Raw genomic sequence first — 17583 nt, 5'->3', positions numbered from 1 at the left:
GGAGGCAAGGAGGCAGTGGAGATGCCTTTTCAACAGCAGGTGGATAGCATCCTGGGTTCAATCCCCAGTACCTCCTGTAAAAATATAAATAAACTTAATTACTGCCATCCCCAGAAACAAACGAAAACACCAGAAACAAAAACAAAAATAAAACCAAAAAAAAAAAACAAAAAACACCCCAGCAGGTGGATAGCAGCTTTGATCAAGTCAGGGACTGTCATGTGCATGATGAGTGAGTAGCGGCTGGTTAAGGAAACCTGGAAAAATCATCCTTTTTCTCAGCAGATCTTAGAGGCCCAATTATTTGTAAATAGCTCACTTTTTAGAATCACAAAATTACATAACTTCTGAGGTTGTAACAGTCTTCAAACTAAATCCCTCATTTTGTTTATGAGGAGACAGAAGCCCAGCAGAGGTGGGAACTTTAACATGGTCGTATATCCAGTGAGTATACTTATTACAGACAACTCCATTCTGCTAGTGAAAGTCAATTATATGTACAGATATTTTTGCTTATCTATAAATTAGTAAATTTAGTCACTTGGACATTTTTCTTCACTGAGTGACTTTGTATTTCAAATATTAGCCATTTAACCAAATATTCTCAGATTTACCGTGAACATATCTGTGTTAACTTGAGAGGCATCATTGCACAACATAACTGAGGTTTTTTGTTTTGTTTTTTTTTTCCTTCAGCAAACCTAGCTTGGTGTTTATTAGAAGTAAGTCACAGGGATAGCATTTTAAAATGATTTCATAAGGTGCATCAATTCATAGAAATGGGAAAGGACATCAGATGGTGTTATGATGAAGTACTCTTAAAAACACTGGTGCAACCCAGCACCTCGAAAAGTGCCTGTCACAAAACAAATCCTCAGTAAACCTGCTTGTGGTGCTCGGCTTACAGGTGCCTGAACAGCCACGTGTCTCCTCCTGGCGAGTCCCAAAGGCACGGAGTTGGACTAGGAAAACAGGCACAGACTCGGTCTTTCAAAATGGTTGTTTTAGGTCTGCGGTTCATCTTCTGAGGGATGGTCTTTGTTCTCCAGTGAGGATGGTGCCCTTGAGTTCTCGCCGTGATAGCAGACCTGCGTCATAGTCATTGATGAATAAAGCCCACCCACACATTTTTTTTAATATGGACTATAATTCAGTATGAACTCTCAATTTGGGAAACTTGAATTTTGAAAAAAATATTCACTTGGGTTATTATTTTTTTTAGTTACTGGCCTAGAGTTTTTTTTTTTTCCTATTGAGTGTTTGCTGTGTCATCCGCTTAGCTGGATATGAGCTACTCGGTTGTGAAAAAAAGTATTTTTCACCAGCCTGATAGATTTCTCACATTCCTCTTCTGAGCTCAGATGATTTTAGGTCTTTTTGAGGGAAAAAGGAAAATCTGGAGATTTTTGTAACTTAAAAAGATTCTCCTAAAAATAGCTCCTCTCACCTGTGGAAGTTAGTTCATGAAAGAATATATGAATTATATTAATAGTATTTACATTGCTGACTTTAACAGCTATGTTTGAAGTAAGATAACTATAACTCCATTTGCTGAGCACCACTGATTGCTAAGTACTCTGCTAGGTTACAGTCAGTTATTTTTTCCCTTAACTGATCCCTAGGAGAACTGTTTTACGTGCCCATTTGTAGAAGAAGAAACTGGGGTCAGGGAGTTTCAGTGATTTTTTCCAGTTGCACATTGGAATTTGAACCGGGCCATCTGCGTCCAGAATCTGCGGCCTTAACCATAATGCCTCTTGTGTGGTACAAAGACCCTGGATTCATAAACGTCATGTGGCAATTTACGTGACACCTTTTATCGGCATTTAAAATTACAATTGTTCATGTGTGTGGAATGCTGCCTTGGCTTTTGTCTTAAAGAATGTGTACACTTGGTCAACTTTTCTTGGTGATTTTAGTTTCATTTCTGGATTATGAAAAGAAAAAATTCACAGCTACGTATCAGGACAATTCTGTTATTATATATAAAAGCCATAAAATGGTGTGAAAGGAAGTAAAATGATGGCTCCCAAGCCTGACTTGGGTATTTTAGATCCTATATGTTAAAGCATAAATTTAACATCACTTACTGTCGCAGAAAATACCAGGAATGCACAAAGAGGACCATCTTCAGTTGCTATAGGAACCATTGGCTCCTTAAAACTTTGAGTGGTTAAAGTCACAGCTATTATTGTTTCAGTCAGTTAAATATCCATATATATGCTATGATATTGAACATTCAGTCTGGAAGTCTTGAAAGCAAACCCTGTATGTTTTAACTTACATGATTTTGGATTACCTGGATTTAAAGGTAAAGATTGCTTTTACATTGATGAAACCATATGACATGTCTAGGGGGATTCTGGGAGAAATTAATGAATAGGGTTTACTTTGTGATATTACATATCTCTGTACTGAAAGGTATAAGCAGCTGGTGCTTCGGGTCAGATGCACCAGGAGTAGCTGGAACCCCAGCTGAAGAGCTTCGCATCCCCTGCAGTCTGATGGACTCTGGGCCAGGATGTGACCTGGGACTTTGAAAACTGCAGGTCAGGGGGATTCACTTTGGAAGGCAGGAAGAAAGGCCTCAATTACTAATCTTAAGGACTGCTTGCTTTGGACCCAGAAACCACACATCTCGTGAAAGCATTTATTCTGTTTCTTTTCTCATATTTGTTTGTTTCTCTTGCTTCCGAGAATCCACAGCTCTGTCACAAGAAGAGAAAATGGCAGAGCCCTGCTCTGGAACTCCCTTGATCGAGGGCTGAGAATGCACCCTGCCCGTCCGTCTCCTTCTAGTGATCCGGGCCTTGGAGCCGGGGTCCTGGAGAGTCTGGACACTGTTTAGCATCTCTGGTTTTTTCCTTGTCTTTCTCTTCTTTTTGGAAGGAGAGAAAAACAATGATAAATATTTTAGCTGGGAGGTAAATGTACCTGCTTGAGGCCACCTTGACAGTCCTAGGAGATTTTCAGTCTGCTAATCCAGAATTATGTGCCTGGAAAAGAGGGAGGGAGGGAAAAATTGATGATTTTTGATGGCTTTTAATTTCAAAAACTTCTTCGGGACTATAGAAACAGAATGAAAACAATCATGCTGCTTTCAGGCCTAGAGTGACCCCATTTGGATAAGACCGAAGACCTCACTGACAGGCACTCAGTGGCAGCCAGGTGGTCCCTCCAGAGGACACACACTGAAATCATAAAGCAGAGCATTATTCTTTTCTCCATCTTTGCCTACTTTTAAAAACCCACCCTTCATTCCCTGCATTCAAAGCAAAGGGAATTGGCTCTTGTGTAAGTAGAAAGAAAATTTTCTTTGTTATAAGAAGTGATGTCCACTGAACACAAAGGACAAGTGACAAATTCATGGAGTTTCTCTATATTCTTAAGATTTGGAAGCCAATGATTGCTTTCATTCAAGACATGTATGCTACACACTTTCCACGTGCTGGGTATCTGATTATTAGTTATGCAAGTGTTACTGCAGAATGGGGCAGCACCCCCTGCCCTGGCCCATGGCTCCCCTCTGCCAAGTTGCATTTTGTCTTCCACTATGGTGGGACCTTTACCATATAGTGACTTGGTTCTTTTGCAGGAAGTGAATAGCACCTAGACAGAATGGTTCTTTGATCCCTATAGCCCTGGAGTATCGATAAGCCTGCAGCAAAACCATCCATTTTCCTGGGGAAATTATGATGGTTAAAAGAGTTGTTCAAAAATAGAAAATAGGAAAAAAAAATAATGCCATTTGCAGCAACATGAATGGATCTGGAGATCGTCATTCTAAGTGAAGTAAGCCAGAAAGAGAATGAAAAATACCATATGATATCACTCATATGTGGACCCCCAAAAAGAGAAGGACACTCATTAACTCATCTACAAAACAGAAGCAGACTCACAGACATGGTAAACAATCTTACAGTTACCAGGGGAAAGGAGGTGGGAAGGGATAAATTTGGGAGCTTGAGATTTGTAAACGTTAACCTTGGTATATAAAAATAGATAAAAAGCAGATTTCTTCTGTATAGCACAGGGAACTATGTTCAATATCTTGTAGTAACCTTTAATGAAAAAGAATATGAAAACAAATGTATGTATATATATGCATGACTGGGACATTATGCTGCACACCAGAACACCAGAAATTGATACATTATAACTGACTATACTTCAGTTTTAAAAAACATACAAATAAATAATACATGCTGAATTTCAAAAACGTAAAAAAAAATAGAAAAATGGGAGGTTATCTTCTGATTGCTTCTCTGAATTCGTCTTTATCTTTATTGTAGGAATTAGAAATATACAGAGGTAGAATGATGTAACGAACTTAATATACTCAGCATCCGACTTTAACAACCAACAATAGGTGGCAGATTGCCTTCTCTGTTTCCACCTGCTCCCCCTCTGATTATTTTGAAGCAATTTCAGTCATCCTATCATTTAACTTGTAAATGTTTCTCTAAAACAAGAGTTGGCAAACTTTTTCTGCGAAGGGCCAGAAAGCAAATTTTGCAGGCCAGGGTCTTTGTTGCTGATGTTCAACCCTGTTGTCCTAGCAGGAAAAACAGCCCAGACAACACATCAGTGGATGAACATGGCTGTTTTCAGTACAGCTTTATGTGTGAACACTGACATTTGACTTCCATGGCATTTTCATGGTCAAAAAATACTATTCCTCTTTTGAATTTTTTTCAACCATTTAAAAAATGTAAAAACCATTCTGAACCTTCAAGCTGTACAAAGCAGGTGGTGGGACAGATTTAGCCTCAAACCCCTGCTCTAAATGATAAGAGCTCTTTAAAAAAAAGGTAATTGTCATCGTGTATGCCCCGCAGAAACAGGCAGTGTTCCTGTTTCCTTGACTGCCTTTGTAACTCTGTTTCCTTTAGGAGTTTGATTTGTGATTGTGGTAGAGCTGACAGTTTGCAACTGGATGAGGAGTCTCTTAACGTCCTTTTCATCTGTAGGTTCTCTATTCATTTCCCTCCATTGTACTGGTTGTTATTGTTGTTGAAACTGTGTTTGTCCCAAACAGTCTCCTGTATTTTGAGTTTTGCCTGTTGCCATCCGGTTGCATCATTTAACATGTTCTTCTGACTGCTGTGTTTCTTGAATTATGTCTCTTTCTGTGATGTCATCAGCTCTTGCTGTTCATTCCTAGGCTCATTCATTAGAGATTGCAGAAAGATCCAATTCTCCGTCCTTCTTTGTTTAGTCACTAGAATAATTCTAAAAAGAGAAGCTCTCCTGGTATCAACCATTTCGGTGTCCTGATACATGGTTCGTGAAGGGAAGGTGATATAAATACTTGATGCTTTGTCTTTTTTGGCAAGTCTTCAGAAACAGTGAGGTAGTTCCCTGGCCAGCCCTCAAAGTGAGCAGAGGGGCTGTTAGTGTTACTGTCCCTGATGTCTCCACCATCGTCGTCATCACTGACCATTGGATTTTAACACAGCTCATGAGTTTTGACCCACCCACTTACTATTCTCGTTGCTGCTCAAACCTCCGCCCCTAAACAGTGGGACTACTCAGGGTGGGTGACCCCTGTCCTGGGCCATCTCGAGGGATCTCTGGATTTCTGCTGTGACAGTATGTTCCAGGGCTATGTTCTCCATTTTCCACCTTCCTGACCTAGGCTTGGCCACTCCTCCAGGGAGCCCTGGCTCTTTTTCAGGGGAAATGGTAATTAGAGATGGTAACCTGAGCGTAGAGGTGCGTATAACTGCTTGCTACTGTTCCTGGGTCTTCCCATCAGACAGAGCTAGGACATCTATGTACGCACACAGAGACACTTTTAAAAATGAGCTGTATCCTGAGATCGTGTCTTTGAGATCGTGGCCGACCGCTCAGACACTGCCGTCTCCCTCTTGTTAGGGAGCTGTTGTTATAGTTCTGAAGGAAGCAGGCTCAGGTACTGGCATTGTGAACCCGGACCTTTACCCTGGCAGCCCCCTTAGATTGAAGTGGCAGGATTAGTCCAGTGAGCACTGGCTGTTTGAGTTTAAGACTAGAGAACGTCTCGTTTCATTAGTATTTCTAATCACTGCATTTAGTATGGATATCCTGTATTATTTGGTTGAATCTCTAAATAAAATTTAAAACCCAGTTTGGTTAAATAATATTACTCATATATTGCAAACACATATTGACTTGTGTCTAAATATCAGAATGAGGTTCTCAGTTTTCATAATCAGAATTTTTTACTTGAATAGGCCTATAAGACTATTAAGTGTTTGAATAATACGTAACTTTGGTATCTGCACGTTACTTTGGCTATCTGTCTATCCATTGGCCGATTAAAGTGTACTTGTCAATTTATCTTCATAATATATGCTGATATAAGTAAACACTTCTGGTTCTAGTATTCCAAACTGATAACTATTTGGGTCAGGTTGGTTATGTCCTAGAAATCAGAGGTCAGCACTATCTTAGTTATTAAAGTAAAAAAATACATGTTCCCCACACAGTAGATTTGTTGGGGTATTCCATTATGACTGGATTTAGATGACATGAAATGTTTTAAACAAATTTTTTCCAAGCCCTGCTGATACTATTAATGATCCTAGTGGTTTGAATTTCAATCAGTATATTACAGATGGGCATACTTGAAAGTGGGACAATACAGACTATTTTTCCTATTAAATTAATGAAAGTGCAGTTTAATCCGCACCTGTCTGGCTAAGGAAGGGCGACCGACTGTCCCGCGTCTCCTCTCAGCCCCTGCACTCAGAGCAGCCCCGGTGGGCTGATTCATTTCCTCCAAGTGCGGCTACCTTCCCAGACCTCAATTTCTTTCAATCATTGCTCTGATTATTGCAAAAGTATTTCTGGAAGACTTAATATGTGTCTTTTTTGCTGGCAAATGACTCCTCATTTAGAAGTCCTAGACTTAGTCTGCTGCATAAAGAAGGCTGGAAGTCTAATTTAAATAACTATCAGTACTTTTTCTCTGGCTTGTTCAAATTGAAATGCAGGCGTGTTTGAAGATACTCTTGCTTTTATAAAAAGCTGTATTTAACCCACTAAGATTATTTCCTTGCAGACATGGCCGTGATGGTGGTTTCATTAAGTTAACAAAAGACAGGCCACTGGTTTCTTCAACACCTGGACATTCAGGAGCCCTGTTCCAGGGACTGTGTCCTGTGCTCTGTTCCACCGCAAGCTCTCATATTCTGAAGAACAATCACATTTGGTGATGTCTCATTGTCCTGCTCTAATGTTACTAGGAACACAGAGCTCCAGTCCTCGGCAGGGCGGCCTCTTTCTAACTCCATGAAAAGTGGGAGAGACCTGCTTGACAGATGTGCTCCCTCTACGGGGCATGTTTTCATCATTTTGTTCCATCAGCATGACAAAAAGTCTCCCCACCGACTCCAAGACACTCAGGAGCACCCGAGGTCCGGAGCACACTATCCTGTCTGGACATCCCTGTCATGGGGGGAGGCAGACAGGGAAAGGACTCATGGCCTTTTCACATCGCAGAAAATGCACCAGCCACTGGTCCCCGCCTTCCCTGTTAGCTCTGACCTGACGAAGGGCACTTGGGGACCAAAAGGCATCTTAAAAATCAATTTGTACAGTTACCCATTCATGACCTAAATCTCTTCCAGTATTACCACCAGCCCTCCCTGTGATGCACCAGGCATGGTTTTGTCCTAGAATTACAGCAGCAAAGAGCCTGCAGAAGATCCCTGCCTTTGTGAGGAGGAAGTCTAGTAGTGGGAGATAGACAGTTGTTTCCTTTTATCTCATGTTATCCGTTCAAGTGCTGGTTATTTGACAGACACCTCAGTGATGTCATCAAAGGCATTGACAGACTGACGTTTTGGAGGAATCAAGGAAATATCCTTTGCCAAGGCTCCAGCATCCTTCCACCTCCATGCTGACAAGTAGCCTTGGACTCTGGTTGTTCCTGGGTTTCTGGTTGACCCTCCTTTCTCAGCACTTGCCCTTGTTGCTGTCCTCTGGTCCACCGAGGTGTCGTAGACAGTGCTGCTAGCTGCCTTGCAGAGGGCTGTGAACACTGTCTTCCTCCATTCATAAGGACCCAAGAAAGAGGATCTGACACCAGCAGGGTGAAGGGTGGGGTGTCTCCCTTTTGCACACCCCGTTCTCTGAGGACTTCCTTCTGTCCTTCCTCCTCCGTGAACTCAGCCACGGATCATGTCTTGACGCACGTGACCTGAAAATTGAGCTAATGCAGAACTGACGGATTGCTGATGAATGTTTTCAGCATCAGGACACAGGAGGACCATTATTAAAGTGCAAATGTCAGGATGTCAAAGGAAAAGAACAAACATGGGAGAAGCTTGAAAGTGCGTGGCCAGCTCTCTCGTCTGTCTTCTCCTGGTCCCTGTCCCTGTGGTCTGTGGTCCTTCCCTCCGCCGCACCCCTCTTCTCCCGTCGCCTCCCCCAGCTCCTCTCCCGTCCTTGTCGCCTTCCGTCTTGCCCTGCCACCGCCCATCTTTCTCTGCAGGTCTCACTTCTTCCCCTCCCTCTCGTTTGTCCTGTCGGTCTCCCTGCCTCTCTCTCCTGCCTCCTTTAGACTCTGCCAGGTTATTCCCCTGTCACCTCATCCATCTTCTGTGAGGCCAGTCCTCAGGCTGCTCTCCTAACTCACGTTTTCTACGTGGGATTTTTCAACCTGCGGTGATGCCGCAAATTTCGATGAGATGCATCAGTCTGAGTGATTAATCTTACAGATACTTAAATACTGCCCTGCGTCCCAGATTCTAAGTACACATTTAAGGAGTGCTGCATGCACTTCAGTTAAACTATCTTAAGTGCATTTAATCTTACTTAATTTGGTTCATGTGGTCCATCTGTAGAACTATGCACTTGTGGGTATTGAAGATGTGACTCTCCAGGGAGATCCTTGTCCTGTGAAAAGAGGTCAGTGTAGGCTGCATCTCACAGTGTTATAATGAATTTATCATTCTCCAAAATATTAAAAATGGGATTCATTTTAATTTAAAAATGCTATCATGTAAGAAGGTAACTGAATCTGTACCACAAAAGGCATGTAGTACTACAAAAATAAATAGAAGTACTTCTCTGAAACTTTTACTCATGATCAGCTCCGTTTCTTTTTTTCCCAGTATGGTACAGAGCTTTGGAAGAATTAACAGGAAAATGTCAGTCATTTAGGCCAGTTCTCTGTCCTGTTTCATCTGTTTGTAATATTCAAAAGGATTTGGAAAATAACAATTTTAGGAGCCATTTGAATTCTCATTAAAAAACATAGCTCTTATAAATAGATACTCTTTACAGAGACTTTCACGTTATCTCCAAAACCTTAAAACTTTTATTCCCTTTGACCTAATAATTTTAGGAAATAGGGATTGCCATGATAATAGTGACAAATATAAATAATTTAAGTGTGTAGCAATAAGGAAATACTGACATAAATAATGGTTACAGCCATAAAATGGGAAACATTGAAAAACAAGTTTTTGAAATTATCTAGTGCTGTGAAAGCCTGTACAGGTGTCACAGGCAGTTCAAACAAAGAGATAAATCCTCATATATATTTTGGACCACGATTTCAGTTTTTATTTAAATTAAAATGAGGTTTAGCCAGAAATAAACTAAAATGCCCTAAAATATTCAGGGTATTTATCTCTAAGTGGTAGGATTAAGCAGAGTTTTTTTTTAAATGTCCCTATTTTTTATTTCCCATATTTTAAAAAAGTTCCTAAAGTAAACATTTGAATTTGGAAATCATTCTCTCTTTATGGTCCTTCAGAACATACACCCTGTCGGGTCTGCCCGTGCCAGGTGCAGGTGGTATCTTGCAGACATCGGCCGTGCTCCGCCGTCGGGATTCTGTGTTTGGCTGAACAAAGCCTCTCTCTCTCACTTCCTCCTTGGTCCCTGCTGGGACATACCACGTCTGCTCTGTGTCTCACTCCGTTCTCTATCCAGCCTACAAAGTACATTTTACCTCTTCTTTGCAAACATTTTTAACTTGCACTTTAGGTCATTTTAGGGCAGTCTTCAGATGCAGGGGCAGAAGCCAGAGTTTTTGCTACTAAGCTGCATTAGGTAGTGATAGCTCTTAAGAGATTGTCATAAAATATTCATATAAGGAAGTTTGGCATTCTGACCATTTTTAAGGGTGCAGCCCTGTGGCATTCAGTCTATTCACAATGTTGTGGAACCATGAGCACTATTTCCAAAACTTTTCCATCACCTGAAATAAATATCACTAAGAAATCTTCCCGTTCTCCTTCTCCCCCAGCCCCTGGGAACCTCCAGTCTGTGTTCTGTCCCTATCAGTTTGCTGACTCTAGATCCCTCATCTAAGTGGAATCACTGTATTTGTCTTTCTGTGATTGGTTTATTTCACTTAACACAAGGACCTCAGGATTCATCCATGTTGTTGCAGGTGCCGGAATTGTCTTCGTTTTTAAGGCTAAATGACATTCCCTTGCATGGATACATCACCTTTTATTTATCTACTGATCCATCAGCAGATGCTTGGGTTGTTGTCCCCCTTTTGCTATTGTGAATAATGCTGCTGTGAATGTTGGCATTTAAGTGTCTGTTTGAGTCCCTGTCTTTAATTCTTTTGGGGCTATGTCTAAGAGCAGAATTACTGAGTAATATGATCATTCAACGTCTAACTTTCTGAGAAATTGCCAAACTGATTTCCATAGTGAGTGCATCGTCTTATATTCCCACCATCAGTGCACAAGGGTTCCATGTCTCCACATCGTTGCCAACACTTGTTTTTCTTTCTTCCTGGTTTGGGCAGTGGCCATCCTTCTGGTTAAGAAGTGGTGTCTCATTGTGGTTTGCATTTCCCTATTGGTTGATGATGTGTTGAGCATCTTTTCATGTGTTTATTGGCCATTTCTGTCTTCTTTGGGGGAAATGTCTATTTAAGTCCTTTACCCATTTAAAAATTGGATTGTTTGGGGTTTTTTGTTTGTTTTGTTTTGTTTTTTGCTGATGTGGTTTTGTTGAGTTGTAGGAATTCTATATGTATTCGGAATATTAATCCCCTTTGAGACATATGATTTGTAAATATTTTCCCCATTCTGTTGGCTGCATTTCACTCTCTTGATAGTGTCCTTTGAGACACAAAGGTTTTTATTTTGATGAAAGCTAGTTTATCTATTTTTTCTGCCCTTGGATAAGTCATAGATGAGCTTCCTTATCTGTAATTTGGGAATTGTGGTTCCTGCTTAGTTTCATACCCATCAGCCTGGTTGTTTTGACCAGAGTCTAAACGTGGTTAGTAAGGGCTGGTTCTCTTAACCCCATGCTCCCGGTATATGTAGAGTGCCTGCCTCCTAAAAAGCGTTTACTAAGTAGGGGTTGAATGAACACTTGGATCCACGAACATGTAAATGATTTACTACAAGATGACCTGCAGATCTGAGCAAGGTTTACGATTCAGTCTGGATCCTAAGCTAAAATGATTGCTAGCGAGCACTAGGTGTCTCCTTCTTGTCTACTGTTCCTCTTGAAGAAGCTGAATCTAGCTTTCTGTGGGATTCAATACATGGGATTTTTTTTTAAAAAGACCCATTCCTGAGAGTCCCTGTGACTTGTTGGATTTGTGCAGAGCTGTTAGTTGGAAGCCGTTTATTTTAAAGGATAAATCTGGGGCCTGAAGACAACAGCTATGAAGTAAGGCTCCTTGACATTTGTGTAAATCCAACACAGAGGTTTCCTTAAACATGAATGTCCTTGTCCTTACAGCTTTGAACAGTTGGAAGGGTTCCGTAAACCCGTACTTTAAAATTCTTCTGAATAGACATTCTTTAGAGACAGGTTCATTCCATTAGGAATAATATTACAAGATTCCTGTAGAACTATATTCTTATAAGAGTCATGCTCCAAGTAAGTAGTTAATAAATCAGTTTTGTTGTTGTTGTTGTGTTAGTAAAGTAAACAAATAATTACAAATGTGACGTCTACCTATATTCAGGGCTCTTTTTTTCAAAACTGGACATTAGGTTTTTGTTTTTTTTTTCCAATTTAATTTAATTTTATAGAGTGGTAGGTCTAAGGTTATTCCTAGTGGTAGAAGTCAATTACTTATCTTTTGGGGGGATAGGATGGGAGACTGAATGTATGAGATACAGAGAGAAATGCCCTCTCTTGTTAATAATGCTAGATTAATTTTGTTTTGTTTACCTAACTTCTCAGTGTCCTTTATCAAATGAAATTTAGGGGATTTACTAAACAAAAAAGGCATACAAGTTAATAAGGTATAGATTTAACATCATATTCTGATCTATGACTTGCTCAGCTCTGAACAGGGCACTTGTGGCGCTGGTTCTAACGAGGGTGGGAACCGTTGTTGCCCACTCCTGGTTTCCGTCGCGGTGGCGGGAACTGTACTGTGCGGCACCGCGGGCGCTTCCCCGACCCCACGGAGCCGCGAGCCGCCCGGCCAGCCCCTCAGGGCGCTCGCTGCCCCCGGAGCCGCCCGGCTCCTCAGTCCTTCGGCTCCTCAGTCCTGCTCCTCCTCCAGCAGCACCCGGGCAGGGGAGGCCCGCGGGCGTCCGTGCGGCCTGTGGCTGGGGTGAGTGTTCAGTTCTGTGGTCTCCGCACGGTGGCCGGGCCGTGCGTGGCCTGCGGCGCCAGGCCGCCCCGACCCAGGAGGTGTTCGGGCAGCCTGTCCGCCTGTCTCCTTCGACTCGTCACGCGCTTGTTCCAGAACCCGAGCGGGGACGCGTGGTGCCAGTCATTGGGCCAGGGTCCCTGCTGCGTCTTTAAATGCTCACCCTGCCCCGACGCTGAGGCGTCTGTCTCCTCCTCACAGCTGAGGACACGGGCGCCAGGAAGGGACCCGCTGTGCGGCTGCGTGTGGCACGGTGGCCGGTCTGGCTCCCGGACTCGTGTCCGGTAGGGCTTACTGGCAAAGAAAAGGTCACAGAAAAAGCTTTTAAAAGGCTTTACCTCATATAAGGAGTCACACAGATGAGTTATGTATAGCCTGGCATTTTCAGACCTAGAAACACATTTATTTTTATCGTTATTTTTATGTACTTGTTTATTTGTTTTTATTTGGGGGGTAGTAATTAGGTGTACTTACGTATTTAGTGGAGGTCCTGAGGACTGAACCCAGGACCTCGAGCATGCTGAGCACACACTCTACGACCGAGCTGTACCCTCCCCCCGCCATAAACACAGACATTTTAAAAAGAGCCTGCCAGGCCCTGAATGCAGTTCCCCCGCTGCCTTGATTTCATCCAAAGCCTTCAGCTGTCTAACCGTCTCAGGCTTCCTGTTCTGTCTCCTCTGCCTGGGGTGCTCCTTCTCCCCGCCCCTCCCCTCCCCTGGCCCTGGCGGCTCCCACTTACCCTTCAGATCTCAGCTCCAGTGTCACTTCCTCAGATGGCCTCCTACGGCCACCACATCTAAAGATGGCCCAGTTGTGATTTCTGCCACCAGCTGATCTGTCCTGCAGTGTCACCGCACTGGCTATCGTTGGTGGTCATGGGTCCATTTCAGTTTCAAACTGAGGCACTGGGAGCCTCGGGGCCACTTTTTGTCATCCACTGCTGTGAGTGGCCAGGTGATGACAGGGGCACAGTGCTTGAGTGTCATGCATTTTCCTTAATATCTTTGCCCATTGTTTTCTCCTTAAAACTTGCAAATAACATGTTAAAAATAGCCTCTTTCCTGATAATTATAGAAAAAAAAAATACATAGAACTGAAATCTGTAGCCTTCTTTTGAGGCTTTAAACTATGGGAAGCATAGAATGGATTTCCAAGTGTGCAGAACTGAAGACTTCCTGAAGTCTCGGGGATAACGTCAGACAACGCTGCCCCAGTGATGGAACCTGCTTTGTGTGGTCCTTCTGTGGGGCGTGGGAACAAACTTCTCTCCTAGCGCTTCAGTGTCAGGTGACAGTGAGCATCTGCTTCTGCTTGGTGTTTGTAGATCCAGGAAGAGCGTCATAAAACTGAGGCTAGTCCTTCAGACCCATTTCATACTAATACCTGCTTACATTTCTAATGTAACTCTTGATAAGCTGTTTATTGGCTCACTTATAAAATGAGGTCAGTAATAGGGTAGTGTGTGAATTAATTTTGTTTCATAGCCAAATATAAGAAAAATACAATAAGTATCATGAAAAGACGAAATGCTGATAGTTTGGGAACAAAATAAAGAATGTTTCTGTATGCTTTTCCCTCTCTGTCTGTTGAGCTAGTATAACATGGTTAACATCTTGAAGGGGCAAAACCGAGACATTTTTGCTCACTTGATTTTGCCTCCCTCAATGCTGAAAGTGTTGATCGAGGCAGAATTTCAGTTTCCTGGGCAGCTGTTCTCCTGGAACAATTACCCATGGGTGGTAAACAAGGGAACCAAGATCTGCACAGAAGTAACATCGGTGACATCCCTCCTGCCCCTTAGGTGTCTCACTGGCTCAGTACGGCGGTTGATACTGTGTCTTTCTGTCCTCCCACCCCCACTCTTACAGGGCATCGACGTACGAGATGCTCCCCTGAAGGAGATAAGGGTGACCAGTTCCCGGAGATTCATAGCTTCGTTCAACGTCGTGAACACAACCAAACGAGACGCTGGAAAATACCGCTGCATGATTCGCACCGATGGAGGTGTTGGCGTATCGAACTACGCAGAATTGGTAGTTAAAGGTATTTAATGTATTTTTATACCTCCCCGTAGTCTGTTAAAAGAGACACATGAGATGGTTGTGGACTCAGGATTTGTTTCAAGCTCACACTTATCCTTGTCTGTTTCTGAACAGTAATTTGGTGACAGGCTGTATTGATGGATTGCATTTTAAGTCCTCATTTTGCACGTGAGCAATATTTTTGAAAAATGTATTTTATTTACATTGGCTCAGTTGCCTACAAAGCAATGAACGTGCTATTGGCAAGTTCTTCTGCCAGGTCTGTATACAGAGATTACAACCTATAAATTTTTTTTTTAAGGAATGAAATTTTTTTACTGGTAGAAAATCACTTAAAATGCAAATGTGTACCAGCCAGGGTGTTTATGATAGCAGGGTGGTTAATAAAATGAAGCAGTGTCAGGATAAAAATGTTCCAGCATATCACACAAGCCATATTGATAATACTGAGTTACCATTCATAATGTTGCCGTTAGGGTCTATTACTATATTTTGCATGACTGAAAAATTGAGTCATTATATTCAGGAAAGTGGGGGATGAGGGCAAAAAAAGAGAGGGGAAATAAGTTTTCCTTTAGCTGGTTTGATGTTTGTGTGTGTGTGTGTGTGTGTGTGTGTGTGGACTTAGGAGTTTATAGGATTAAACTGCTAAGGCACATTTTGGTCCCAGGCAGAATAATTTGGACTTTGAGATGTACCCTGAGACATTTTTAGACAACGTGTAGGAAGTCATTGCTGTTTCGTCCTAGGGGAACAGAATGATGCCTGCTTTTAAATTTTTTCCCTGCATCTGTTAAATAGGGAATGAAATTGATCTCTTTTGGATGGTCTGTTCCTTTTGTCAGCAAATTTCTCTACGCAGGCAGTCTTACAGACTGCAGGGTTCAAACCCCAGAGCTAGCCATGTGGCTGAGGGTGTATGGCTTATCTCCTCAGTGCTTCTGTTTCCTCCTGTTTAAAATTGAGTTAATAATGTGACCTACCCTAAAGGGCTATCAGGAGGCCCAGACGCAAAATGTGTGTGAGCAGCACTTAGAACCAGGTACCTGGTAGACAGCCAGCACCTGTTGCAGTGGAATGGGTGGTTCTTACTCTCCCCTCCAGTCCGGTAGTGGTCCTTGTCTGAGAATGCACGGCAGAGCCACCTTGCCCAATTTAAAGAAACATAAGTACCTGCCCGCCTTTTCTCCATTCCCACCAGCTTACCCACGCTGAATCGAAATCTCAGGGACACAGCCTCTGCGATAAAAATCTGTAGGTGATTTGGGCATATGCTCCTGTCGTGAGATCACTGCTGTCAGGGCTAGTCGTGCCTGGCTTTCGGGGAGCCTGGCCCCTAGCAGTGTTTATGTGCAGCCGTGACTGAGGGTCCCTGGGAGGAAGCGGGCACTGGCGTCTCTACTGGAATGATCTCTTTTGCCACATCAGATCCCTTGTACTAACCAGCCCATCTGGCTAGTATCTGAGTTTGGGTTTAACATCTGTAAGAAAACTTAAACCTCTGCCGAGGTATGCACACCCTGCCCTGCGGAAGGCTCTCTGGAAAGTGGGGATTCTCCGCATGGCCTGAACCTGGGCAGCAAATCCAGGAGAGGATCCTCCTCACTGCCCCCATGGCCAAGCTCTCCACTGTCAGCATCGTCACTTGATTTTCATCTTGGTTTGGATTTTTGTCTCCGTCTTCTGAGTTCTGGCTGTGACAATGCTGCACTGTGACCAGCCGGAACCAGGGGAGGCGGGGTGCTTCGTGATCAGTGTGCTGCCAATCTTGTGACCTCTTTAAACGCTACCTCAGTGGGAAAGTTAATTTATTGGGGATCACAAAGAAGGCAGAGGTTTCTAGTCTGCCAGAACAACGGAACACAGAGGATGGGTGGGTTCTTACATTTCTGCCTCATGTTTTCCTGCCTCATCACAGCCTAGAGGGGTCTTGGCTCATTGTCAAAAATGTCAAGGAACGTTCCTCCATCTCTGCCCCCTGCCAGCACTGGTGACAGTAGACTTGCAGTTAACAGCTCAAATCTGGAATTCGACTTTTCCTCCATTGATATTTTTATTGCCATATTTTGCATATATTTTATTTTGTAAAATGAGATAACATGCTGGATTCTACTAGTTTAGAAAGAGTTACCTTGAGACAATTACTTTAAAATATTTAATGATGGGGGAAGTGCTTAGCATGCACTAAGTCCTGGGTTCAGTCCCCAGTATCTCCATTAAGAATAAATAAATAAATAAATCTAATTACCCCCCTAAAAAATAAATAAGTAAAATAAAATAAATAATTTTTTTTAATTTTAAAAAAGTTATGACATTTTTAGGCTATGTATAGATATTTGAACACTTTTTATATGCAGATATTTAGAAGACTAATTTTTTTCTTGGCTTTTTTCTTTTTTAATTTTACTTTTTGGGAGGAGGGTAATTAGGTTTGTTTATTCATTTATTTGTTTTAACCGAGGTACTGGGGATTGAGTGAACCCAGGACCTCGTGCCTGCTAAGCACACACTCTACCACTGACTCTTCCCTACCCCCAGAGGGCTAATTTTTTTTAAACGGGAAAAACTAAAGTCAGAAGAGTTTAAAACTTTCTTAAGGTCATGCATTGATTTGGTGCTGGCCCCCAAATGAAGCCCAAGTCATTTTAAACTATCACTCTTGTCTTCATGTCTACCACTGCTTTTAATAAAGGACATAAAACTGTTTCATGTAATCTCCACAATCCTTGTATGATGGATATATACATATATTCCAGTATCATCTTTCACTGTTGGAGATACATATTAGGAATTCACACACGTATGTCAATAAGATATATGTGTACGATTATGTATCTATACGTATATAAATTCTTTCATTCTGGCTTGATTTAAAATTACTTTTGTCATGTGCTTTCACGTAGATTAAATCCAACTTTCACTTGGATTAAATATTTTAAATTACTTTTTATCACCAAG

General features: G+C 42.2%; 1 protein-coding gene across 2 annotated transcripts in view; it reads left to right on the top strand.

Moving 5' to 3' along the window:
• PTPRM (protein tyrosine phosphatase receptor type M) overlaps positions 1–17583 on the top strand; it is a 605027-nt gene that overhangs the window by 266907 nt on the left and 320537 nt on the right. For both annotated transcript variants that reach the window (XM_074352449.1, XM_074352450.1), the window contains exon 6: positions 14452–14626. In XM_074352449.1, the coding sequence (XP_074208550.1) occupies positions 14452–14626 (175 nt within the window). The remainder of the gene's footprint in view (positions 1–14451; positions 14627–17583) is intronic.

Source organism: Camelus bactrianus, chromosome 24, assembly GCF_048773025.1.
Source record: "Camelus bactrianus isolate YW-2024 breed Bactrian camel chromosome 24, ASM4877302v1, whole genome shotgun sequence".
Classification (NCBI taxonomy): Eukaryota; Metazoa; Chordata; class Mammalia; order Artiodactyla; family Camelidae; genus Camelus; species Camelus bactrianus.
The sequence above is the reverse complement of the archived record's forward strand: the minus strand, read 5'-3'. Positions and strand labels throughout refer to the sequence as shown.